The 27,821-nt window shown below is 36.5% G+C and overlaps 1 protein-coding gene and 1 pseudogene across 5 annotated transcripts; one reads left to right on the top strand and one right to left on the bottom strand.

Moving 5' to 3' along the window:
- The first annotated feature begins 8,557 nt into the window (after window positions 1–8,557).
- LOC145559576 (long chain base biosynthesis protein 1-like) lies at window positions 8,558–17,516 on the top strand (annotated as a pseudogene). Its single transcript, XR_014092776.1, has 13 exons — window positions 8,558–8,726; window positions 9,746–9,854; window positions 9,964–10,058; window positions 10,483–10,574; window positions 10,855–10,946; window positions 11,024–11,096; window positions 11,216–11,347; window positions 11,751–11,922; window positions 14,507–14,647; window positions 14,722–14,810; window positions 15,301–15,451; window positions 16,653–16,779; window positions 16,851–17,516. The product of XR_014092776.1 is annotated as a long chain base biosynthesis protein 1-like (transcript).
- Window positions 17,517–18,776: 1,260 nt separating this feature from the next.
- Window positions 18,777–24,457, bottom strand: LOC145558405 (interactor of constitutive active ROPs 3-like). Of its 4 annotated transcripts, none has more exons than XM_081619637.1 (5): window positions 24,300–24,457; window positions 23,004–23,134; window positions 21,221–21,392; window positions 19,210–20,878; window positions 18,777–19,117 (listed from the first exon to the last, which is right to left on the bottom strand). In XM_081619637.1, exons 2-4 carry the CDS (start codon window positions 23,021–23,023, stop codon window positions 19,223–19,225), a joined length of 1,848 nt encoding a protein of 615 aa, XP_081475763.1. In that variant the 5' UTR covers window positions 23,024–23,134; window positions 24,300–24,457; the 3' UTR covers window positions 18,777–19,117; window positions 19,210–19,222. The 4 variants fall into 4 exon arrangements, with proteins under 4 accessions (XP_081475763.1, XP_081475761.1, XP_081475762.1 ...); XM_081619635.1 differs by lacking the exon at window positions 24,300–24,457 and adding an exon at window positions 23,284–23,414; XM_081619636.1 differs by lacking the exon at window positions 24,300–24,457 and adding an exon at window positions 23,284–23,414 and having other exon boundaries at window positions 18,777–19,114.
- Window positions 24,458–27,821: the final 3,364 nt, after the last annotated feature.

The raw sequence follows: 27,821 nt of genomic DNA, 5'->3' as shown, positions 1-27,821 counted from the left end.
AAATGGGTGTCTACAGAAGCCCCCACTTTGACTGAGTTTGGAGAAACGCAGGTTCCGAAAACAAAAGTCAAAGTATCGATAGGGACGGAGAATGATTCAGAACGTTCTGCGATCCTAAACCACTCTTTTAACGCCGATACCTGCAAAACTATCGTTAATTAAACAGATAAAGAAGTTAAGAAACGCGTATCTTGCACCGTCGAGCACACGTCTCTGAAAGTAACCGATTTGCTGTTGTATCCTTGTTTTGATGACCTCCTGCAAGCTAGAGAATTCCATCCCGCTTGAAAACTGCTACGGCCGTAACTGTTTCCAAATTAGAAGATTGCTTCGCCTGAAACTATCCTCCTCCGCTATGATAGTATTCCACATCCAAGGGAATACTATCGAAGATTGCTTCTGTTGAAACAATGCTCATCCGCATTGATAATATTCCATGTCCAAGGGAATACTATCGAAGATTGCTTCTCTTGAAACAATCCTCAGTTGTTTGACAACTTTCCACAATCTATGGAACGCCATCTCGCTACTTGTTTTGACGATCTTTCGCAATCTAGGGAACGTCGTCAATCAATGTTGCTACATCTTGAGCCTTTTCTTGAGTCATAGTGACAACCTTTCCAATCATTGCAAAAGTCATTGAAGACCGCCTCATCATGAACCGCCCTTCTCATATCTTGGTGACAACCTCCACAATCTTAGCGAACGCCGTTGAAGATCGCCCATCTTGTGTTATCTTCTCAAATATCGGGTGACAACCTCCACAATCCTAGCGAATGCCGTCAAAGACCGCCCATCTCGTGCTATCTTCTCAAATCTTGGGTGACAACCTCCACAATCTTAGCGAACGCTGTCGAAAATAACTTTACTTGAAGTCATCCTCAGTTGTTGCGATAATATTCCGAAGAAAATTACCGAAGACCAACACTTGTCGATCTTTAAAGATCGCTCAAACTTTGCTTCCGCTATGCCCGTACGTCGACGCTTTCGTTGCTTTGAACCTATATGTCGGTGCCTTTTCTGCTTTTGAGCCAATGCTTAGGCGCTTTAAGCTAAGTGAGACGATCTTTCATCAGGTCGATCACCTATATGTGGTTGTAATCAAATTGACTACTCAATCATGTCAAATTGCTTATAGGGGCTAACTGGCGTACCAAGGAACCCGAAATCGCTGTATGAGGTTGAAATAACTGCTCTGAGATGCTTCGAGCTCTGTCGCTGCTGAGATGTTTCTGGCGCCAAGAATTGGAGTAGGGTCCTCCCTATTCTGCTGCACCTGTATTTAATTTGACTATAGAACTTTGCCAATCTTTTTAATTATCTTAGGGTTGACCTAAGGCTTAATGTTGCTTGACTCATCGACTTGACACGACTCAAGGTACAAACTTGATTCACTGTGATTGACTGACTCGAGGTTGACTCGACTCGATGTGACTTGACACATGTGACTCGTGACTCGTGTGTGCATTGTAATGTGATCGTGCGACTCAAAAACGCAAAAAAGCAAAAATTTTCCGTCATTTTTGTGGAGGGTACTGACTTTCTCCCGAAAAAGAAAGACGCGAAAAAAGAATCGAAGTTTTGAAGGTGCATGTTGAATGAGCTTAGTCAAATGTTGTTTGATACTATCTTTCAAGGTGCAAGGATTAATCCATCCTAGGCTATCTCAATTGGCTCAATAATGAAAGTATTTGGGTAACTTAGGCACGGAGGCTAAGCACTTCATACGTCGTGATGCAATGACGATTATGATTGATGAGCGATTTTGATATGACAAGGCATGCTTCAACGGTGTGTTAAGATTTCATGACAAAGGGTTCCTAAGGGAAGTATATTTGGTCATGTATCTGTGCAGTGTGTGAAAGTGATTCTAAAGCTAGGCCACAAGAGCTAAGTGTGTGGGAAAATATATTGAAAAGAGTCAAATGGTGGTGACTCTTAGGCTAGGTAAGCTAATAATGTAGGGATCAAGCCCCCAAGTCTAGCTCTAAGTGAATAGGGATGAGCATTGGAGATCCCTTGATATGATCATGGTGTAAGTGTGTGAATGTGAATATGAATGCATGTTTATTACGGCCGCACCTCGATGTGAGGTTTCCTACGTATCCGTTAGGAATCAGGCCGAACGTAGCTCTAGCTGAACCTCGCACAAGTGTGTATACCTCAAAAAGGTCTTTTTAAGGGTTGTAACGTGGTTAGGCTAAAGGTTTGAAGAAGAAGAGGATAAAAGGCTCAAGACCCTAGATAAGCCCCCAAGGTGTGCAACCTCGCTTTTGAAATATTTATATTTTTATGCTTGAGGATTTTAACTCTTTTTTAGCTCTTTTTTTTTTGCTTTAGCATCTATTTTATTTTTATAAGCGTGGGCAATTCCGATCATGCGGTCTATCACTCACTTGTCATTCATGTTTCTCAGGCACGGTACTGAGCACTCGATAAGAGACTTAATCTGAGACGTGTTCATATCAAAGACATTGGAACACTTGCCCTTTTGTACACTTTTATTTTTATTTGCTTTTATTTTTATTTTGATCTTTTGAAATCACTCAAGCTTTTTTTAGAATTGCATAAGTTGCACACCATCCCATCCCAAGGTTAGGTAGATGTAGGTTGAAAAAAGAAAGGTCTATCGTTAGACGAGGCTCAAAGTGGTTTATGAAGAAAGGATTGCATATTTGAAAGGTGAAAGGAGATATGACGTGGCTACAAGGGGTGCCTTAAATCATTGGTATACCTTGTGTTTAATTCGACATGGATTTTTTTTTTTAATGCAATATACTGAAAGGATCATATCCAAGGAAATAAATGCTCATTTTATTAAAAAAAAAAAAAAGAAAAGAGAGAATTTACAAAATTAATCTAAGGAAAAAGAAAAGGTGCCTATGCTAGACTTATTGGGAAGGGATTAAATAAAAAAGAAATAGAAAAAAGAGGTCACGAAATCTTGTCGTTGAAGCTCGCCTCTTGTCTTGTGTTGTTCACTTTATCATCACTCGCTCTTCTTGTTAACTGGAGGCATGGGAAGCTTGTTATTATCAATCAAATGTTGGATAACCTCCTTTAGCTTCCAACAGCTCTCAGTAGCATGACCCCTACCTTGATGGTACTTGCAGTGTTCGTCTAGATTCCAACTAGGCAATCTCTTTTCAGGTGCGGGATCTTGAATAGGTCCAATGGGAGTAATGAGTCCTTTGGCATGGAGTCGATTGAAGGCAGTATCGTAGCTCATCCCAATGGGGGTGAAGTCTTTCCTTAGTTGCTTCTTAGATCCTTGGTTATCTATGGCTAAAACTTCACTAAGATCAAAGGTACTAACATTGTTACTAGAGTGGGCATTTTTGGAAGAAGAAGGATTGTCGTTCTTCTTTCCTTTCCAGCCACCGTGGTTACTATTGTTAGTAGCTTTTTGCTTTGCAATGTCATCTTCGATTTCAATTCCGATGTCATAAACGGCCTTGAAAGTATTCAGATTGTGTTGATATTTTAAATGCTTCGAATACTTCTCTTGAAGATTCTTAATAAACATCCTCACAGACTCCTTTTCGGTGGGGACCTCAATCATCTTAGCGGAAGTTTCCCTCCACTTATGAAAGAAAGAAGTAAAGCCTTCATTCTCTTTTTGTCTTAGCATCTCAAGTTGTCTATGATCGGTTTCAACTTGAATATTGCACTTGTACCTATCAATGAAAGCGTTTACTATCGATTCCCAGGTAGAGGTTTTCTCCTTGTCAAGGGAGAAGTACCATCGTTGGCAAACGGTTTCAAGAGATAGTGAGAACAGAGAGGGAAAAACCTTCTTATCGATACCCTTTATGTTCATTATAGTTTCGAAAGCTCTTAGATGGAAGTAAGGGTTATCTGTTGCCTTGAATTTAGGGATGTCAGTGGCGTTGAACTTATGTGGAAGAAGTTCCTTGTCCAGCGAGACCCCTTGTGATGTAAGCTCTTGAAACTTGTAGTCACTAGATAGCTTGCTTAGACTCTCTTGCATGAGGTTCATCTGTTGTTGCTTCACGGGGTCATCGACCCTAAGTGCGAGAAGTTTCAGTGTCTCAGTCACAGTAGCCAGTTGGTTCTTAAGATCATTGACTTCTTCTTGAGTTGTCATTATCTTCTTAGCCTTCCTCTTTTGACGAATCGGTTTATCAAAAAGCGAGACTTGAATAAAGAGGTTGTCCTGATTAATCGCCCTTCTCTCCTCGACCAAGTACTGTGGAAAAGGAATTTGGGGATATTCATTGTTAATTATTTGACTCAAACTTTATTCAACATGCGATGGATGGAGGAAGTGAAGAAAAATTGGAATAGAATGTGGAGAAGAATAAGATGATAGAGGTGGAGGGATATGAAGAATTAGGAATAGAATGTACCCCCCAACTCAAATGACGGAAAAGACCGACTCATGCATGAATCTAAGACATGGTCATGGTGACATATACTCAAAGTGTGTGTTAAGACTAGTGAGTGTAGAAGACTCGTGTCATGACCATGTGGCTAGACTATGTGACTACGACTCGATTATATGATGTAGGGAATAAATTTCAAGCGTTAATCCCACTAGCTCGAACCCCACTGTGATCATACACTAAAGTACGGTGGCGTCCAAAAGGGAAGAAGATAGAGCAAAAGAGTCGCCAACAAGTTTTTAAGGAACTTGTAAACCGTTCACGAGGTGAAGGTTACACCCCTTAACGATCCAAGAGATCGTCAACTCCATAAGGTCTAGAACCAAATAAGGGTTCGGGGATGAAGGTACAAATCCAACCTAAAAGAGATTGAACCTGCCTTAATAATAGGCCTCTACTTTATTCTGCTCATATTCATGTGCGCTTTCTGATTAACATGCAATCAATAAGATTAACCCTAAACATGTTTATCTATGTTGGTTGAATATTAATGCACAAATAAACTATTATTGGCGATCACTTGAATTATAATCAAATTAACCCTAACAAGATTATTAATTATCTTATTAAGCGTGATTACAAGTACAAATTCCCTTTAAACATGCATAAAAAGGCGTGATCAAGCAATAAATAATAAATATCAAGCAACATAATAATAAATAATCAATCATTAGAATAAACATGAATAATAATAATCATCATCAAAATAATAATAATAATATTCATAATCATCATAAATTATAACAATTATAATCATAATCATGTTCATGTTAATATTAAAGCATAATAAAAATAGCAAGATCCTAGGCATGATACTAACAAGATTAATAACAAATCCTAGCATGTCACTAAGAAATAAAAATCAAATCTTTAACCCTAACATGATACTAGCAATATCATAATAACAACATAAACATCAGAAATCAATAAAAACCAATTAAAGTACTTACTTTGATGCTTCGTACCTCTTTCTAATAACAAAATACACACGTTAGTAACTTCAAGGAAAATAATAATCAATCAATTAAATTAAATAATTGAAAGAGAGATTTGGGACCAAACCCTCAGAAATTAAAACCTTTCACGTCTAGAACGAAGGCAACTTCGAATATGGCTAGGTGTTTCTAGATCTTGTGAATGCGGAATTTTGTATTTGAGAAAAGCAAGAAAGAATTGAAAGATTAAAGAATGCTAATTAAAACTGATTGTAGATGAATGATCGTGAGAATTGGTGAATGAAAACGGAGTTTTTAATACGATATTTATAGAGAAAATCGGCCAAAAAAGATAAATTAACAAAACAGAGTCTGACGCTCAGGAAACAGAGCTGGCGCCAACCCTGGCTAGCTGGCGCCAGGCACCAGCACTAGCGCCAGGCGCCAAGCCTGGTTCCAGGCGCCAAGGCCTGGGGTTGGCCGCCAAGCTTGATTTTAACGCGTTTTCGAAAATCCGATAAGTTTACCGTACTGGAGGATAAAATAATATAATTTCTTCAAAAATGCTATTTGATTTTAATTAAAACTCTGAAAAGTCAACAAAGTCAACTTATCAATGCTAATTGAATTAGGAATGAAAAGAACCTTCTAGAAGATTCTAGAAGACTAAAACCATTCCTAATTGCATTAGGAATGATAGATCATATTAGGCCCTCCCCTAGATCATTGGGCCGTATATAAAGCTCAAACCGGGCCCATTTTAGTAAATTGGCCATAACTTCCTCAATATTCATCGGAATCGGGCTTATAATATATCGTTGGAAAGGTCTTTGCAAGCCCCATCCAACTACACCACTATTGGACCCATATCATGGACCAACCAAACTGGATTGGCTGTTTTCTTAAAATAAAGTTTTCAAAAACAGAGAGAAGAGAAAAGAAATAAAAAACTTTCCGCAACACTAGACCTTTCCACACTTTCGTTTCATTCGATTATGATTCGACGCGAAAGGTACTCATCACTGGGTTTGGTTTTGGGGAGACACAAATGGGTGTCTACAACTATAAAAGTGGATTTTTAGAAAATAACACCATAAAAATTGTCACAAATTTGATTATAACACTACAAAATTTAAAACTTTTATTATAACACCACAAAAATAAAATAGAAATTTGGATTTCACCACCACTTACTGACGCCATCAAAATTAAAAAAAAAAAACTGTTAGTGGGCCCCACACTATACACATGTCAATTATCTATTAGATTAAAAAAAACAAAAATTAAAAAAATGTAAAACCTTAAAATCCTAACCCAACCACTACACTCACCACCCCCCATCGTTGTTGATGGCTCTCCCAGCCGACCACCCTTGACCGACGAAACCATCCAGACAACCACTTGAACGACGCAACGCCCTAACACTAAAAAACCATACCCAACATAAAAGAAGGAATTTGGGTTCAACCCTAAAACGAACACTTGAACGATGCAAATTGATTATTGGATATGGGTTAGGGTTCAAGGGAGGGTGAAAGGAGTAGGGCGGCTTTTGGGTTGGTGTGGGTTGGGGTTTCGACGACGGCTTTGGGTCGTGGAGAGGCGTTCAGTGACGATGGCAGTGATGTTGTTGAGGTAGGTGGTGGCGGCATGATGTTGCTAGTAGGAGTTCGGCGACGTGGGGCGGTTTTTGGGGAAGAGGAAGGCAATATTGGGTGGTGGGGTTGGTTTCGCCGGTTTTTATGTGGTGATGAAATTAAATTTTTGGGTTTTTATGTGGTGTTATAATAAAATTTCTTTTTTGGTGTTATAATCATATTTTGGATTTTTTTTTGGCATTATTTTCTAAAAAAACTTACAAAAGTTGTCATTCTTCTAATGAAATTTTACCCTTAAATATTAACTTGTATTTAGGGTTGTTCATCGGTCCAAGATCGGACCGAAAATTAGAATTCTAAGAACCGAAAACTAGACCGATTAAACTAGGACCAAACCCGGACCGGACCGAAAGAATCGGTCCAAAACCCGGACCGGACCACTTTGGACCGATTTAAGAATTTTTTTAAAAAAGAATTCTAATTTTTTATTAATTTTATTTGTTTGACTTTTACCACAAAAAAAACACGAAATTGTTTTCTATTACCAAAAATTTTAAAAGTTAGATTTTACCACCAAAAAAAAAAATAAAAAATTGTTTTTTACCACCTAACGGAATATTTTAAATTCTTTGATTTTTGTGCCAAACACATCATATTTAGGGGTTTTGGGGGACATTTTTCCCCTTTGAAATCAATTTGAGATTGGAATCGATAAAAAATGATCGGAAATGTTTTTTTTTGTGTTTAAAAATACCTCGGTTTGCGTGAAACACGCAAAACGAGGAATTTCCGATCATTTTTTGTCAATTCTGACTTTAAATTAGACTTGTAGGACCAAAATGCCCCCCTAAATCTATGAACAACATGTTTTGCACACGAAAATCGAAGAGTTTTTTTTAACCATTAAATTTAACATTTTTCTTGATGGTAGGTGGTAAAAACAATTTTTAGAAATTTTTTTGGTGGTAAAATACAACTTTTAAAATTTTTGGTAGTAAAAAAGAATTTCCGATTTTTTTTTTTTTTTTTGTGGTAAAAGTCAAAAAATCCTTAATTTTATGGAAAACTCAAAAAAAGTAAAGGAAAATCTACACTGTAATGTTTTTTTTTTTTTTTTTTTTTTGTATGTTTAGTAAAAAAAGGCTCATAAATTTAAAGTTTTCTAATCTTATTAAGTATATTCTTAACCATTATTTAAGGTTTTATGCATATTTTTAATAAAAAATTTGTCCAGTCCAAGACCGATTTTTATAGAGTTTTGGACCGGATCGGAAAATAAATTTCAAAACCGAAAATTGATCCGGATCAGTCCGATCCATTTTTTCGGTCTGGACCAATTTAACACCCCTACATGTATTCATTAAATATTATACATTAAAATAAAATCAAACTCTTTATAAATTAAAAGTTTCCCTTAAAGGACACTAATACATTTCCAACAAGTAAAGGCTAATGCAAAAGTATTTTTTTTTACCGTCGTAATGTAACGTAACGTAACCCAGGAAGAGCTAAAGATATTGAATGATATCCTAAGAGCCGTTGCATAATCGTTTTTAACATAACCTCAGGAACCTGATGTAACGATATTGAATGAAAAAGTATAAGACGTGCAAAAATTCATCACTTCCCTCCATTTTTTCCCCCAAAATACTAAAACCCTTATTTGCCCATTTTCATATATTCCTAATTTGCCAATCATCGCATATCAATTTCACAATTGGGTTCGTTGGTTTGGACTATTAGTTCCCATTCTCCTTGCCCAATTTCATTATCAATCATACAATCAGGTAAATTAATTGATTTTCCAATTAGAACTAGGATAAATGCTGAAATTGTGTAATTGAATTGCTTTAATTTCTAACTTTCTAATAGCTTTGATTTGATATATCGACGTTGAACAAATCTAACTACCTGATTTGTGCTTGCATACAAAGTATGTAGAATTGTTTTGGGTTTGTGGGTATGATTTGTTATAACAAGGGGTTTAATTTCATTGCCAATCTTGTGTTTTGATGAATTCAATTTTTATTTACCTATCTTTTAATAATGAAATCAAGATCAATTAAAGTTCAAATTTTTATTATGTAATGTGTCTAAAATCAAGATCACACAACCCATTAAAGAAGAATTTGGTGTTGAAATAAAATAATTTTGTTTCCCTTTTTTTATGTGGTGTTAAAAGTTTAAAACAAAACATTAGGAAGATTGGGTGTAAAAGGAAATTTGCGTTTTTTTTGGGTGGCAAAAACAATTTGGGTTTTTTGGGTGGTATAAGTTGAAATTTCCATTTGCAATTTGTATAATAAGATAATGGATGGTTGATTTTGTTGTCAATTTGGTTTATTACTTGGTTTGATGGTTTCAAACCATCTAAAAGAGTGTTATTAGGGATCACGGCAAAAGAGTGTTATTAGGGATATAATTACTTGAAAGTATCTCGACTATATGCCTAGTTGACTGGAATTGTGTGTTGGTTATAGCCTTATAGGCTAGTTGAAAGGGAGTTATTTTCGTAAATATTGAATTTCATTGCAACTTTTAGGTCAAAGCTTGTCAAATTTGTTGTTGAGTGGTATCCAGCATTTGGGTATGGGACTTGAATGTATACTTTAAGAGAGAATAGAAAGAGAAGAGTCAATCAAAAGTAGAGACGTCCGAGAATTTCCAAACAAGGAAACTGAGAATTTAAGCTATTGTGCATTAGAACTGGAGATGAATTGGTTAAATTGAATGCATCATGATTTTAAGCATTTGTTTGGAATAAACAGTTAAGCGGCGTATGGTTGTAAATTGGTTTTATTTACAGGAGATGGATACAACTATTATAAGCATGCTGCAAACTGCAGTGGATTGGGTGACACTGGCATTTGAAGCTCCCTTTGCTCGGGCTGTTGTCTTTGGAGTACAAATTGGGGGTATCCTCTCATATCCGTACCGTTACTTTATTGAAACTAGGTATTGAAATTAATATATGCAAACTTCACCTGTAAATTTCTAAAACATTTCTTGTTGCTTTGTTTGAAGGTCATCTGTTTGTTGAAGGTCTTCTCTTTGTAGTCATCCTCTGTCTTCTGTCTCAAAAGAGTTATGCACCTCCAAAGAAACCATTGACAGAGGAGGTAGGTAATTAATAATTACCATACGTTGCAAGGTTTCATTATCTGCCCCTTTTTATTATGTTATCTTCACAATTCTATTCATGAATGCTAGAGAACTTTTGTGAGAGATTTCATTAAAGGATATGTTTTGGATCCAACAAGGACCACAACTATATCATTATATTGTTCTGTATCTTGAGTGTTGTTTAGGGATTAAAGTTTCTTTTGATGGCATGTGCTAGACATTTCACACTATTAAGCGTTTTTTGTGAGGGAAATTTGTTCTCATATTTAATAGCTTGATGCTCATCTACTACTACCTGCGGTTGTTAGATACTTCGATAATTGTGTGCTCTTGGTTAATATGAGCTACTATTCAACCTAAGTGTGCTGAGCATGTTGCATTGTACCTTCAGAGTCCATGAAGATTCTTGTATGTTGGCAGGAAATAGATGGATTGTGTGTTTACTGGACTCCTGAGCCCCTTATTCCAGCTATGACAAAAGCAATGCGCCATGAACCTCCTAAACTACAGAGGTAAAGTTGATGATTTTTTCAAGATTTGGTTCTGCTATAATAGTATCCATTGTCTGGTTGGCAAGCCATTAGATGATGTCTGTTGCAAAAGTTTGAGATGGAAAATAAAGTTTTAGAATCTTCAATGTATACCATAGCAAATGGTTTACTACGGTGTTCTTTGTGGATCTGTTGGTTTAGGTTTAGTTTGTCTTTTGAATCAAACACTATGAAGATGTTTGAGAGCTTTATCATGTTTGAGGCCTAAGTGATTAATTGATAAATGATCATTTTGATCCAGTGCTGCCGGGCCACACACAATATAAATGGCAAGGAAGTTGTAAATTTTGCATCGGCTAATTATCTGGGATGATTGGACATGAAAAATTACTTGTGAGAAAATCTTATGCATATTATTTATATTCTACTTGCTTGTTGTATTGGTGAATCTGACTTGTTTTGTTTGACAGGATTCTTGTACATCCGCGGTAGAGAAATATGGTGTTGGTTCTTGTGGTCCTCGTGGTTTCTATGGAACTATTGGTGAGAAATATTTATTGCTCTTGGTTGAATAGACCCGTGCTAAATATGAGTTGGAAATTCATATTTGGATTCTTTGTATCATTGTATGTAATCATTTCTAATCCTCTCTGTTATTGTAGATGTGCACCTGGACTGTGATCCAGAATTGCAAAGTTTTTGGGGACGCCAGATTCAATACTTTACTCATATGGACTTTCCACCATGTTTAGCACAATCCCAGCTTTCTGTAAAAAAGGCGATGTCATTGTTGTGTAAGTATAAGAATCCTGCGCTGTTTGGCTGTTACTCTAGAATAACTAAATGCATACCCAAGGCCTGTAGTCTTTTTAAAAATTAGTTATGTGAACACAGTCCACCCTGTTTTTAGTTAAATAATAGCTCTCCCTTCTGAAAAAGTAATGAAATAGCCACTGCAAATATAATTTTGACAATGACCAGATTTTTATGAAGATTACAAGTTTCACTCGCAATCTGACTATGCTGCCTAATTATTCATATTGTTAGCTCGAACATTTTGAAATATTCTTAGAATGATCTTTTTTTTTCCCTTGTCCTAGCGTCGATTAAATGAATTATCATTATGTGTGTTCCCCCTCCCTATGTCTGGTAGATAGGCCTTTCTGTTTTCATTCTATCTGATGGTTGCTCTTCCAGGGATGAAGGTGTTCATTGGGGTATTCAAAACGGACTCCATTTGCCAAGAAGCAAAATTGTGCATTTCAAGCACAACAATATGGAATCCCTGAAAAGAACATTAGAGACAATAACTACTGAAAACAAGCGCAAGAAAACTCGACGATACATTGTAATCAAAGCAGTTTATCAGGTATGTATTTTTATTGGTCTTTCAGCTGCATAATGTGAATCCCTGGAATTGTGCCTCTAATGTCTTGCCCACCTCTTAGAAGCTGTAATTATAGGCAAGGAAGGATATTGGCATGGTGAAGTGTGTCAAAGATAAGAACCAAATGGTCCTAGTGCAAGAGGAGGGCATCAAGGACAGGTGGAAGGGGTACTTCGATGAATTATTTAATGGAAGTAATGGAGTTGTGATAGGAGATACCTCTATGAGTGATGAAGAAATCAACATGGAGTATGTGCGAAGGATTAGGAGAGTAGAGGTGGAGATTGCACTGAGGAAGATGAAACCTAAGAAGGCGGTTGGCCCTGATGGGGTACCGATAGAGGTGTGGAGGTGTTTGGGTAAGATTGGTATTGATTGGTTAACAAACCTTTTCAACAAGATATGGACGGCTACAAGGATCCCACAAGATTGGAGGAAGAGCACCTTGGTCCCGGTTTATAAAAACAAAGGAGACGCTCAAGATTGTTCTAACTATCGAGGAATTAAGCTTATGAGCCATACTATGAAGTTGTGGGAAAGGGTGATTGAACAAAGGTTGAGGGCATGCACAAGCATTTCAGATAACCAATTTGGTTTTATGCCTGGGAGATCTACTATGGAGGCAATCCATTTGATAAGACAAATGATGGAGTTTTATAGGGTAAAGAAGAAAGATCTTCATATGGTCTTTATTGATTTAGAGAAGGCATATGACAAGGTGCCAAGAGAGATACTTTGGTGGGCAATGTTGAAGAAAGGTATCCCACGAAGGTATGTAGACCTAGTTAAGGATATGTATCGGGATGTGTCAACAAATGTGAGGACATGCGGAGGGTTGACAAAAGATTTCCCTATTACAATCGGATTGCATCAAGGGTCTGCATTAAGCCCTTTTCTTTTTGCAACGGTTCTAGACGAATTAACTAGACCAATTCAAGATGAGGTTCCATGGTGTATGCTGTTCGCAGATGATATCGTTTTGGTGGATGAGACTAAGGATGGGGTTAATGTCAAGTTGGAGCAATGGAGGCAAAGGTTGGAATCTAGAGGGTTTAAGCTAAGTCGGAGTAAGACTGAATATTTGGTATGTCGTTTTGGCACTCAGAGGGGGACAAGCAATGAAGTGGTGAGTTTGGATGGAAAGGATTTGACCATGAGTGAATGTTTTAAGTACCTAGGGTCGATCATCCAGAAGAATGGTGACATTGATCAAGACGTGACCCACAGGATTAAGTCAGGGTGGCTTAAATGGAGAGCGGCCACGGGAGTGCTATGCGACCGCAGCATTCCCTTAAAGTTGAAGGGAAAATTCTACAGGACTGCCATAAGACCAGTGTTGCTCTATGGTACAGAATGTTGGGCTTCTAAGAAAGAGCATATTAAAAAGATGGAGGTTACGGAAATGCGCATGTTAAGGTGGATGTGTGGAAACACTTTAAGAGATAGAATCAGAAATGAGGTTATTCGCAAGAAAGTAGGTGTGGCGGGCATTGTAGATAAATTAAGGGAAAATCGTCTGCGTTGGTTTGGACATGTAAGACGGACACCCGAGGGTGCACCGGTGCGAAGAGTGGAAGAGTGGGACCATGGAGGGATTAAACGAGGAAGAGGGAGACCAAAGATGACTTGGTTGGAAGGAGTGAGGAAGGATATGAAGTGCATGGATTTACGTGAGGATGAAGTTTTGGATCGTAAGGGATGGAGGAGAAAGATTTATGTTGATGACTACACGGAATAATCAAATTTGGTTCATGTTAGCCGACCCCACTTTTGGGATTAAGGCTTTGATTGATTGATTGATTGATTGATTGATAAGATGGTAAGGGATATGCTTTAAATAGAATAAAGTGTAGAACATATAAAAACGGACAGAAGTGTACAGCTGGTAGAACAAAAAGAACGGAAGGATTAAATGAACTAGTGGGCCATTTTCATTTTTAGAATTGAGCGAAGAATTTATGACGGATTATAAAGGTAAGTAAGAAAACTAATTTAGGACAGGAGTGTAAAACACCTAAAGACATAGATGCTTGACCTTGAGAATGGCGTTATTGACTTGCAAAGCTTGATGCTTTCTGTATTCTAAGATTTAGGATTTGAATGTTTTGAATTCAATCTTGTCTGCCAGATTTAAGTGATCACATGCTAGAAACTTTTGTGTTCTGAGACTAGAACCACTAAGACTGAAGGGGCAGGGGGGAATAGGCACAGTCAATCAGGTTTTGGAGATTCTTTGTTACAAACAAAGTACCAGCAGGAACATTATGTTCTTTTCCTCAATATTATTTAGATTTGATTCTTTTTTTTTTTTTTTTTTTTTTTTTAAGTTTTAAATCTTTTTAGTGGAGATGGTATATATATCATAAATATTTAGCTTGCTCTTTAACTCTAAAAGGTTCTCCACAAAGGTACCATTACGGATAGTAGGAAACTGATCTTACTGATGTAATTTATTATTGTGGGTTTGTGGTATCTCTCTTTTTTCCTTTTTTTTTTTTGAAAATCTTTGATTTAACAAACATAGTATGAAGCAAAAAGTTGATATTACCTTATTTTTACCTTACAGAACTCTGGTCAAGTTGCTCCTCTAGATGAGATTGTTAAATTGAAGGAGGAATACTGTTTCCGCCTTATGATGGATGAGAGCAACTCTTTTGGTGTGCAAGGAAGTTCTGGAAAAGGCCTCACAGAGCACTTCAATGTTCCTGTATGTTCAACGTTATTGAGGTTATAATTGTTTCTCATATCCCCATATAATACCCATTGTGTCATGGTTTGCAGGTTGAGAAAGTCGATATCATAACAGCTGCAATGGGTCATGCATTAGCGGAGGATTCTGTACTGGAAATGCAAGTGTCATTGATCACCAGGTATTATAGATACATTATAATCTATTGTGTGGATGGCCTATCTGTGTATCGTGCAGCTGTACTTTATTGCATACTTGTGCATTTGTCAAGTGTGATTAATATGGCTTGACAACACTCAATAATTTTTTTTATATAGCTCAACAAGGAGGATATAGAATACAAATTTTGTAAAGAACACTAATGTTTAGCTAAAAAGTCCAGTATTAAAATTCTGAATTAAACCTGAGCTTGTGTTGTTTACAAGATTTGTATTCCATATCCATATCCTCATAATGAATTTACTCTGAGACTCACATATCTTTAGGTAAATACTTAGTAAGAAAAACAAATCAGATACAATCTTGTTATTTATATGCCCCCACCTAATTTATCCCACATTTTGTTGTTGCTGATCCATTGTCCTAGTCTCTTTTCCAAATTACATTACAAAAGGCTAACATGCGATTTGGTTGATGACAAGCGATTTGTTGGATTTGGTGTTTACTTGCAGCGCCTAAGCAGCTCTGGTTATGTTTTTTCTGCTTCTTTGCCTCCATACCTAGCTAGTACAGCAATCTCTGCTATCGATGTGGACAATGTCCTCGAAGAAAATCCTAATCTGATCAGCAAGTTGAAGGAAAATGTTGCAAAATTAAGGACTGGTATGTTTCTGAATTTTCTGTTGCAAACTTGCAAAAGTTAGTGCATGAGCTCTGCTTTTACCGATGTGAATTGGTCCTGTAGATATTGTTGACATTGTGATTTGGTCAGTATCTATCAATGTTCACCATACTACATCTTAGGATTCATGATACATATCTATTGACTTTTTTTTTGGGGTAGTAGTATGCATTATGCATACTAAATAGTACTTCCTCCTTTTTTATTTACTCACAACGTTGCAATAGTGTTTATTATTCGCATACTCAACTATAATTGCATTTTGTAATTTATACTTAATAAAATATATACTCATGGGGAATCTTGTTAGATTTGTTTTAAAAGCTTTTTTTTATTTTTTAATTTTTACATATGTACTGTATTAAAGATATAAGCAATTGAACACATTAAAACTAATTTTATATATTTTAACAAAGGTTGTGAGTAAAAAAAAAAAAGAGGAAGTATACCCTAGTCTCGTAGAAGCGCGTTGACAACCTTCTTAGTTCCGTGGGTTATTTTGTTTGTGCCATGTTTACTCCGTTTGTATAGCACCAACCTGCACTATATATGTATTTATGTTGGATTAGGGTCCAAGCTATTTGACTCAATTCTTGAAGCGTCTTCAGGTTTGGAATTTTAGCATTTCTATTTGGATTAGTGTCTAAACAAGGCAATAACTTATTTATTTTTTTTAATGAAGTAAAGGCACTGCATGATATGAAGTATTTTGGACTATTTAGGCCAAGAACAAGATAATAGGAGATTATTAGATGAACTGATCAATATATAATCTAATATCTTTCTAGTATTGAAATTATTATTACAAAAAATTTTACTTGATCCTTTTGGTTAGATTTTAGTGTTTCAATTTTGTTGTTCATTGATATTTTGATGTCTTTGTGACACGATTCTGTGCTTTGGATGATTTTATTACTAAAGCTTCTTACTAATGGGGCTGACTTAGTTGCAAAATCTGTTCTAAATTAGCCTATATTCTGCAGTTTGGGAAGTCTAGATATGAATTTGGAATCATAAGGCAGAATTTGAAGTTGTGTTTGGATTTGGATACGATGTTGAAAATTTATTTACTAGGATAGCCAAACACTTATCTTCTCGGTCTTCCATCTTTGTAATTCTTCTAGCCATCTAGGCTTCATGGGCTACTTGGCTGTGCTAATATGATAGTTCTTTATGTTTCAGGTTTGTCGAATTCTGAAGGTTTAGTAGTTGCAAGTGACCCTATTTCTCCCATTGTTTTTCTACAACTATCAAAATCCACAGGCTCTTCAGAAAGGACATCCAGTTGCTTGAAGATATCGTTGATGAGGTATACATGCCACCGAACATTTTATTTTATGCATAGATTTGAGAATTCTGAGCTAATTATACTTCATGCAGCTTTTGGAGAAGCACAACATATTCGTTGTCGACACTTGATAAATGTCCTATACCTGTTGGTATAAAACTATTTGTTTCTGCTGGTCATGGTGAATCTGATATAATCAAAGTTTGTGAAGCATTGAAGATGGTTTTGCCATCTGTGCTAAATAACCCTGCTGAAAGTTTGGCTTCTGAAAATTGAAGTGGGATTGTTTTCTGCTTGTGGATTAAAAGCTTGAGATATAGTAAACAAGACCCCCTATTAGAGACTCCAGCAAAATAACTGAGGTTGCTGAAGAATACATACTTGCCATTTAACAATATGTCCTCTGGAAGTAACGGAAACATGGGGTTGGCATCGCAATGTGGAAAGTTTAGGGAAACTCGCAGTTTTGTAAATCTGAAATGTTGTACTTCTGCACCTTGATTGAGGGAGGTAGTTTCAAGTACAATGTTTCCATAACTTGTCATACTCTTGGCCTCTTGGGGTTGGCTCTTTCAGGTCGGCATATTTCGCAGATTGATTTATCTTCCTAGAGTCCAAGAAAAGTATGCAAGTATAATGAATGTGATTTTAAAAACCATTTTATGTAGTCTTTAAGTTTTTGACCAATTTTATATTTTTCTTCACATTGTGTCATTAATGTATAAACCTTAGTTCATTATAGCTCAAATGATTTTTTTACTACATAATCTATTCTGTTACAGTTCATTATAGCTCAAATGATTTGTTTACTACATAATCTATTCTGTTACTGGGTCATTAGTATTGCTGGTGGTGAATATCTAATATTTATCGGCAAGAGAATCTTAACTTCTTGTTACTCAAGGCAACACAATTTCAGAAAATATATTGTCAAGATTCTGACTATATGAGATGAAAATTTTAATTCACCGAGTACCAAGAGATAATGCAGATTGGAAAAACACAAGTATTGTTTTTGCACTGCATATCTCCTTATAGACTTGAAGTAATTGTTGTAAAAATAAGTGTTTTAAAGGCTATAAATACTAGAATGAGTAATGTAATTGTTTGATCAAAAGAAAGATAGTGTGCGTGATTCGTCATTGACTTTGAAAACGAATTCCAACGCAATTGGGGTGCACATTGTATCGCCGGTACGTTCCCTAAGGTTACACACCACTTTCACTCTAAGGCATTTTAGAGTACGAGGTGGAGTCAAAGTAAACTTATGCCCAAAAAACAAATGTGTTTAGCTAATTTTGTGTATGATGTACATGCAAGAAGAAGAATAACCAAAGCCAAATTTGTAAGCAAAGATGGAGTTTTAAGAGGATGAATCTAGACATCAAAGGGTGATTAAATCACCATAAACATCCATTTTAGTGTGAGGTTACAAGAGAATCCAAGAGATGTAGGAAGAATGTCAAAAGCCGAATGTATGTGAACATGAAAAAGTATACTCCACAACCCACTTGTAAGCAATCGTTGTTGGCCACAACCTACTTGTGGAGTAGGCTGATTTTTCTTATAAAATATATATAAAAAGTTTACTCCACAACCCACTTGTAGACAAATGTTGAAGGCCACAATCTCTTTGTGGAGTGGAGTAAATTGATTGACTACCAAAAAACATGTTTTTTACTCTCTTTAATCCAATAGTGATTACTTGTAGCTTGAACATGTGTTGTAATTTTAACACTCCAGCATTGATAAAATTACTAAATAAACTTGAATATTATATTTAACAAACAAATCCGAATACAAAGTTTATAGTTTGAGAGCTATATTTTATGAATTTCAATAGGTGGAGTAGAAAATATAATTAAAGAAATATTATTATTGGAAAGAATTTGTAACCAAACTAGAAGATTTTAAATTAAATTAGTCTCTTCAAACATCAAATGTAAATTTTAATTTTTTTTTTAGATTAAATTATAAAAGCAAGCTTAAAATAAAGGCGTTGTAAAATTCTTTCCAGGAACTGCATATGCAATTGAATCTCCAATTCTCCAAAAACTGGTCTAACATGCACATTAGTCATAATAGCTAGCGGAGTCGATCATTGGTAAACCAGATATACAAATTCGGTTTACCAAAAATACAGTTGATTGATTGCATAATAAACGAAAAAAGAAAAACCTGCTTCTTCCAACTAGTCCTAATACATATACATCGACAAAAGGATTCTTGGATGGCATTACTAGTTTTTTCATCAGGCACCAATATACTGATAACAGAATGCTGCAAAAATCTCTTCGATCACCAAGTACAAGATTGCAGACTCATCAGGCTGCTCCAACAAGAAGCGCCTTCATAACTGCTGCAGAACATCGAAACATAATCAACTCTATGGATATCAAGCGAAAGAAACAAACCATATTAAGTCGAAAAATCAAAGAAAAAGAAACTTGCCTGTATCAGCATGTCATTTCTGTGGCTTCTTCCACAAAACTCCGATCTTTTTCAGGACGTTGCCATTTTTCTTCTTGAAGGAATCGTCATCATAGTCATCCATGTATGGTGAGCTATGTCTTCCCCCGATAGGACTATACTTGTTATCTAAAGGCAATGATCCGGTTCTCTCCACATATTTCCCATTGCTCCCAGGAGACAGCATAGAAGCAGCCGCTTCTGCTGCCTTTCTCCACTGATCAGACTGCACTTTAAGTCTTCTTAGCTCTGCCTCCATCTCTGAATTTGCGGCCTGAGCTGCCTCTAGTTGCTCAACAACCCTTGCTGCTTTCCTGTTACTCTTATCTACTTCTTCCATCATGTACCCAAGCTTTGTCACAGCATCTTGTTCAGCAGCTCGGGAGGCATCCACCTCAGCCGCAACTTGGTCATTTTCAACACTCTTGTCCATTTCATGTTTACTGATCTCTAACTTGAGTATTTCGTTCTCCTCTGAAATGCTCTGTAGTTCTGTCTCCTTATCCATCAAATTTGACCTTAAATCGGCTACGTCTTCCTTCAGTCTTTTCAGCTCATTCTCCACTTCCTGTTCTCTTTGGCATGCCAAAGATTTCTCAAGTTTTAGATTCAAGCTATCATTCTCGTCTGATATGCCTTGCAATTCAGTTTCCTTGTCCATTAGGTTTGCCTTCAGCTCTTCGATACTTGCACTAGCATTTTTCAGCTCCACTTCCAGCTCAGCCTCTCTTAGCCTAGATTGCATCTTCATCTGCTCTAAGAGATCAGAAACATTTCCAATCTGCGTGCTGCTGTGAGAACGTTCATCATTGTATCTTATCTCAGCAGCTTCTAATGCAGATTTAAGCTGCCTCACATCGGACTTTGCAGCTTGCAGTTCTATTTGAAGCTGATTGACATCCTCTGGCAATATCTGATCACCAACGGATTCAAGAGAATTTACACTGCTGAGATTCATGAGATCTGCATTAAGACCTTTGACAACACCTTCAAGAAAGAATACGCGAGCCTTTGACTGTTCTAATTCAGAAACAACTGCATTGTAAGCCTCCGTGGATCTGTTGACATCTGATCTGAGGGCATTGACAGTCTCCTTAGCTGCTTCTAGTTGCAGTAAAGTTTCCCTGACTAGATCCTGTGCTTGAGCTTCAGATACTCGAGAGTCTTTCAGCTCTTGTTTCATGATTTCAAGGACCGAGACAGTTTCAGTCAAGTTATCTTTCAAGCTTTGGAGCTCAGCAGCTGTTTCACTTTGTTCAACCTGTACATCACCAGATTCAGTGACCTTCTCAAGATGCAGCTTGAGCCTCTCAATCTCCTCCAAGGCTGAGGCTAATGCAACTGAATCCGCAGAGTGCTGCTGACGAACAGACTCAATCTGAGATTTCCATTCATGCTCCTTATCCTCTGAAATGTTCTGCAGACCTACAATATTTTCTTCCTTAGAAGCAAGAAGTTGACAAAGTTGCTTCTGATTTTCTTCCAGTTTTGAAGAGACATCAGCTAGCTGCCTTTTTGATTCCTCTGCATCTTCCTGAGCCTCCTTTTTCACCGTTTCAGAAGCAACCAGTTGGTCTTTTACCTTATTTAGATCATCATGGAGTTTGGAAATCTGGGACTCCAATTCTGACAATTTGCTAGGGCGTTTCTTCTGCACGTCGAATGCAACATAAAAAAGTTAAGAAATAATTCAAAAATTGCTAAAACTCAACTTGTGTGTCCATGTTAGTTGTTGGGGGCGGGCGTGGAAAGTAGCATTTGAACAGAAAAAAACCAGGAAATAAAAAGAAGTTGCACCATGATAAAGAAGCAGCATGGAGAGCCATTACAAAAATGAAAAAAAAAAAAGAGAAAAAAAAAAAAAAAAAAAAAAAAAAAACTTCTAAAATAATTTTCATGTAATATTTTGTATATGCATGAAGATAGATAAATGAATAATTAAAAAGAACCGTGATTTCTTTACCTAAAGTGGAGGAATAATTAGTTAGAGTACCTCAGAAATTGGGCTCCTTGGTGATCTACGCTCAATTACTTTTGGGCTCCTATTAGGAGTCTTTGCAGTTGCATTACTTGACGGAGATGAGGAGGTCGGATCAACAGGATTTATTTTTAGCTGTCTGGCCGGTCGTGCAGAGACTTTTTGATTAGACTCCTTGGGGCTTCCTCTGTTTCGAAGGAGAGGAGAAGAAAGATTGATAGTAAGTAAACATGTACAGTACAGAATAGACGCATTAAAAAAACCATTGTGATCTGATAATAAAGATGTAAAAGTGCAAGATTGACTCAACATTACTACCACAAATATAAAACAAATAGGAGAAAAAAAATATCCCAATCTTGGCTATGAGTTTCTATTAGGAACAGAAAAACTGAAATTTTGACAACGACAAACACAGAAAATTAGCAAAACAACTCTAAAATGAATGCCAAAAATACACAAATAGGGATTAGACTATTAGAGAGTGGAAGTAAAATTATTTGGACGCTAGATCAAGGGTGAAAATGACACTAAGGTGCAAAGTGTTTTATCAACTTAATCTCAAAAATAGTGGAGTTAGTAATATAATCTGAAGGATAAACATAGCACATTAAACCAGCGTCTCAGACCATTTTCTATTAATTTGTCCCCTGGACTAGACTTATAGTCTTCTCACTCTGATTCAAAGATATCAATAAGCTAATTGATTTGTTAAACTTTATGAAATGAAGCATCCAGCCCTAGTGAAACTGTATGAAAACAATTATACAGGCTCTAAAGAATCCCTTCTTTTCGGGTTGCCACAGGATATATAGTTAAGCCCGAGTATTGTTCCACTACCAATCAACCTTCATGGTTGTTAGTAACCTTAACTAAATGTTTCCGCCCCTGTCTTACTCTAATCAAAACCATAAAGCAGAAATAATGTAGAAGTTGGAGGTGGCGGTGGAGGAGTATCTCCGATGGCCATTGTTGGTGTTTACAGAGAAAAAAATATCAAGGCTCTGATACCATGTAGAAATTGTATAAACTTACGGCTTACCTTTCATTAATCGGGGAAAAACATATATATACAAAGCTAATTCCTAGAGCTACCTTAATTAGGTTACTAGAAATTAGGAAACAATATCAAAGATAATATCAAATATTCCCCAAAATATATACTACCAAAATATATCCACAATAAATAAGCAATTGGCAAAAGTTATCATATAGCATAACAAAGAAAACAACGTATCAGCAAGATATTTCAAAAATGAGAACAAGATAGCTATTCAAATTTCAACAAGAGCAAAATTGGATTACAACCAAAGATATTCACTCGCGACCAAAGATAAAAACAATTTACAAACAACTTGTTTTGATACGCAGTCAGTAAACCATTTTATACATTTCTAACCTCTAAAATCACTTTCACATTCAGTCATACACACAACGAATTTGCACTCAAAAAATTGAAACTCGCAACCAAAGATCAAAATACTTTACAAACTTGTTTCAATGCGCAACCAGTAAACCATTTTATATATATATCTAACCACTAAACCAACTTCATATTCAGCAGTCATACATACAACGAACTAAAACTCGAAAACCCAAATCTCCAAAACGATAAGTTATGAGCACAAGAAAACACTCAAGGGATTATGATACCATACCTTCACATTATATACATTGCTAACCTCTAAACTACCTTCACATTCAGTAATATATACAACGAACTTAAACTCGAAAACCCGAAACACGAACACGATGAGTTTAGCATAAGAAAACACTCAAAAGGATTATGATACCATACCTTGCCTTGGCAGTCTGCATAATGAAGCTCAACTTCCCCCCTTAAACACAACACAAGGTGTAAATTGGCAAATGGAGGTAGTAGTAGTGTTAGATCTTCACACAATTAATACTGTTTTGGACCCACAAATTCTGCCACAAACAGAAGCACAGAAATCACAAAACACAGACAATATCAATCAATAATAACCCAACAAAAAAAAAAAAAAAAAAAAAACAAAACAAAAAAAAAAGAATCCAATGCATATGCAAATGAATGATGAAATTTAATATGGACTCACCAAGAAACATACCAATTGAGTAACTGATAATATTATCATAAATTCATTATAATGTGAACTTAGTAAATTTTTTTTTTTTTTTTTTGCTTTTTTCAAAAATATTGAATGTTTTCCAACGGTTCTATAAAAGCAACCATTATTGTAAGCACGAGGGAGTAGGTATAGTAATGTGCAAGAGTGACAGTAACTGCTCAGGTATATTTTCCAAAAATACCCTTGATGAATTGGCCAACAAAGGACCCACCAAAAGGGTAAATTTGGAATAAAGGTCCATATTTGGTAGAATTATGGCCGAGAATTAAGGCACAATGGCACATGTCAATGTAACCATACTGTAACATCAGATTTTTTATTTTCATTCATGGCCTACAGCTCTACCTATATTAAAATATTATATGAAATTCTATTTTGTTTGAATATCAGGAAAAAAACAAATCATTTATGAACAAAAAGGAAGTTCAACTTTGTTCAGATTTTTATTGTAGTTTAGTTCCTTTTCTTAGCAGATTTTAGAGATAAACTTACAACACATATATCACTTCAAATATCAAGTAAGTTGAGATTAACCATAACAATGATGTAGACGGGATTGGATCTGAGACAAATGTACTTAATGCTCTAAGCCTCTAACCATCTAAAATAGTAACCATCCAACATAATAACCCACATTATGACCCTGATTATTAACTTTTTACTTAAACAGTTACATGAAGAAAAAAAATTAACTTTAACGGTTGAAAGGGTATCATCATTACACTTTATACAAACCCTAAACTATTCCAAAAATACATTTTTTTAGAAAGCAAAAACAAAAAATCATTAAATAAACAAAACCCATTAAAAAAGCAGAAAAATCTTGAACACCCATTTAATCTGCTTCACTAAAAAAGCTAAAATTCCTGTTTTTTTTTTTTCTCTGTTTTTAAGCTCAAAAGCAGGAAAAACAAAAGCAAAATAAATAGAAAAAATAATAAAGAAGAATAAATGTAATGCTAAAATAAAATTAAATTAGTTACCTGAAGAAAAATGCAGGAATGCTTAAAAATGCAGAGAAAAAGTGAGAAAGAATGAAGATGAGAGAGAGTAAGTGAGATAAGGACTGAACTTTGTAGAGAAGTAGTAAAAGAAGTGAGTAGGGGGAGACAGTAGAAGGGGCGCGGAGTTAAAATTGTCGTTTCCCAAAGCTTATTTTTCAAAAATTATGTCATTTCTAACTACTCTTTCACGTCCGCAAACCCTCTTTCCTTTTGCTACTTTCCAATGTCAACATTTTAAACCACCCTTAGAGCGTATAAGTATTTGTTTTTTTTTTTACTATTTCCTCCGTATTTTAATAATTGTTACACTTTGAATCTTTGATAGACATACAGTTTTAGTCAATTTAATTGATTTAAATAAAATAAGAGATAAGTAGGATAATTTGAGTATTAAAAAAAAATGGTGGAGTTTCGGAGTAATAATTTATTGAAAAGTAATGAATGTGAGGGAGAGAAATAATTTTAAAAAAAGGAAAATTTGACTACAATAATCCAACCTTTGCCCGGTTCAATTCTAATAATCCCACCTTTCGATAATTGTGCAATAATTCAAGCTTTGCCCCCCTTCTATTTTATCCGTCCAAACAGGTAAACTAACCTGCAACAATAGGTTGTTGTCCTACGTGGCACTTACCGTTGTTTTTCCTCCCTTTTTTTATTTACCTTTTTTTCCCTTTCTTTTCAACGGCTCTTTATGTTACTTGTACCCTATATAAATCAATTCATCCCTGTTCTCTTTCTTGTGCAATCAATTAATCCCCAATTTTACGATCTTCATACCTCACCTAAATTGAATTTCACTGCAATTAAAAATCAAAGCTTTATAATGTCTGGAATTAGACAAGTTTCTGGTTGCTCTGGTTCGTCTTCTACATCAAGGGATGGGAGAAAGATGAAGTGCAAGTGTGGAAGGGACGCAATTTTGCGAACAGTGAAAAACGGACCTAATTCGGGAATGAAATTTTATGGGTGTCCATTGTGGCCTGTATGTTTAACTCTGTTTAATTTTGTATTCAATTGATTTAGGGTTTTCAATTGATTTAGGAATTTTAATTGAGTTAGGGTTTTTACTCAATTTAAGGGAAATTGCAATTGAATTACTTTGTGTGTGTTATTGTAGGACAGCACTTGCGATTATTTCAAGTGGAATTCTGGGGATACTGTTGTTGATGACCTGCGCTTTCAACTATTTGAAAAGGAAACAGCAATTGCTGAGCTTAAACTGGAGAAGAGTATGATGGAAGAAAAAATAAAGAAATTGCAAATGAAGAAAGAAAATGCAGTAGAAGAATTGTAAGAGATGAAAATGGAACTTGGGCAGATGAGGATTGAACTTATGAAAACTGCAAGGAATGAGAAGAATTTTTCTATGTCTTTATTCTTCTCTTGGGTTTTTTTTGCTATCCTAGTGTTTTACCTTAAATGAAGTGTTTATTAAATAGGGTAGTGTTTTAGTTAGTGGGATGTACTTAGATGAATGAAAACAACAATGTAATTGACTGAAATATGAATAAAGAAGCATGGCTTAAATTATGTCATCATAATTACATTGTCTCCAAAATATACTGATTACTGCAGTGGTTCAGTTGTTCCAAAAATTACAGGCACCATGATCAAAAAATTACATTTTCAAAGTTTTGCCATAAATTGTTCAACACATGAAAAACCACCTAAATAACATGCACTGCAGCCAGGCCTAATTTGATCACTGAAGGGTTGATGTTTGGCTTCCTTGTGTCAAAGAGATAGGTCTGCCATTCCCATCAAGTGACTGCAACAACAAAAACAATTAGCAAATTAATGACCAATTTCAAAATGTAATTGGGTAACAAAGAATACAACAAAAATGAAGTAGCTCACATTGGTGTATGCATTTCCATCAGCTGACATAAAAACACCAACCCCTTGGGTAATTCTGCCACCTCTCCCTCTTGTACCCCCCTTCCTATTCTTCCTCCCCTTCCTGTTGAACCCCTCCCACCAGCATTCCCTGCATTACTACCCCCTCCCCCTGTTGCACTTCTGAAAGGAATGGTGTCCTTCGAACAAGTGTATTATTCTGATAGCGGGTTCAGAATTATTAGAAAGCTAATATATTCAGTAAGGTCAAGTGATCGGAATGCCTGGGTGGAGGCCGCTTCCGATCAGTAATATTAATATAATTAATATTACAGCTTAATCTTGACTGAACCCTTCGGGTCACACCCAAGCAAATATATGCGAACCAACTCGACGAATTAAGTCGGAAGAAATTAATTCGTCGCCCGAGTGTTAAACATTTAGACGTCGGAAATTCGAGCTTGGAGCGTCGAAATCGAGCGTCGGAGAATCTCAAATGTCGAGCCAAAATTTAGGATTTGGCGAGACGGGAAAATGCATCAAGTAACAAGTAAAATCCTAGCCACGCAAAAGGCTAGGAATGCATGCCCAATAGGAGCATGCCACGTGGCAGCACACATGGCAAAACGCCATGTGGCAGCACACGTGGCAGCCACGTTGGCAGCCGCCAAGTGGCAGCAGCCACGTTGGCAGCCGCCACATTGGCAGCCACCAAGTGGCAGCGTGCCACGTTGGTAGCGTGCCACGTGGCAGCGCCATGGTGGCGGCGCGCCACGGTGGCGACACATGTGGCAATGGTCGTGGACCCGGGTTGATGGGTCATGGACACGGGCCAAAATAAAATGGGCCAACCGAACCCAACTTGGGGCTCAAGGTTGGGTGACACATGGTTAGTTCACATTGCATGTGAAATGCCTTGGGGACCAAGTGAGAAAGTGGTCCACACCTAACCATGTGACACTTGTTACTTGTTCCTTTGTTTATTTAACTAAGGGTTGAATTGACCAATCTTTCCATGTAGGATCTTTTTGTGAAAAGTCCCACATTGAAAGATGAGTGAAATTCACAAGGCATACTTCCTTATAAATAGTCATGGCATGGCTTGAGAATTCTTTGCTTGAGTGGGAGTTAAAAAGAGCATTCCATAATTTTTGGGAAAACTCTTAAACTCATATAACACTCGGGTTTTGGTCGGACCTTGCTAACCCCAAGGTAGCGGACCTTAAAGTTGTGTTCGCCTTTTGTGGGTGGATACCGTCGGAGGCGCGGCGCTTGACGTGCTCGTAGCTTTCAAGTAAGAGCCCCGGTTTTTGGGCGAAGCTCGCTTCGAGGGTAAGATTCGTTATCTTTTCTTTGTGATTATTTATTTATGCTTTATGATTTTAATTATTGCGAGTGGTTCCTCGGGTAGGGGTTTGTTTCCGCAGTGAGTCGGACTTACCAAACCCCAACAGCGGTATCGGAGCCCCGCTCGTTTATTTTTATAATCATGTTTTTCAAGGTTTATTTTGGCTTAATTTTCTGGTTTAAGTTGCTAATTAGATTAGTAGCCCGGTTTTATTTTTTTAATCCCGTTTTTAATGTCGAGTTTGGCCCAGAACCCAGATTTTCGCCCAAGACTAGTGAATTTTGGTTGGAAAACGTGTTCTGGAAAGGTTTTTT

This window comes from Chenopodium album, chromosome 9 (genome assembly GCF_948465745.1).
Source record: "Chenopodium album chromosome 9, dcCheAlbu1.1, whole genome shotgun sequence".
NCBI classification, from domain to species: Eukaryota; Viridiplantae; Streptophyta; class Magnoliopsida; order Caryophyllales; family Amaranthaceae; genus Chenopodium; species Chenopodium album.
The sequence above is the reverse complement of the archived record's forward strand: the minus strand, read 5'-3'. Positions and strand labels throughout refer to the sequence as shown.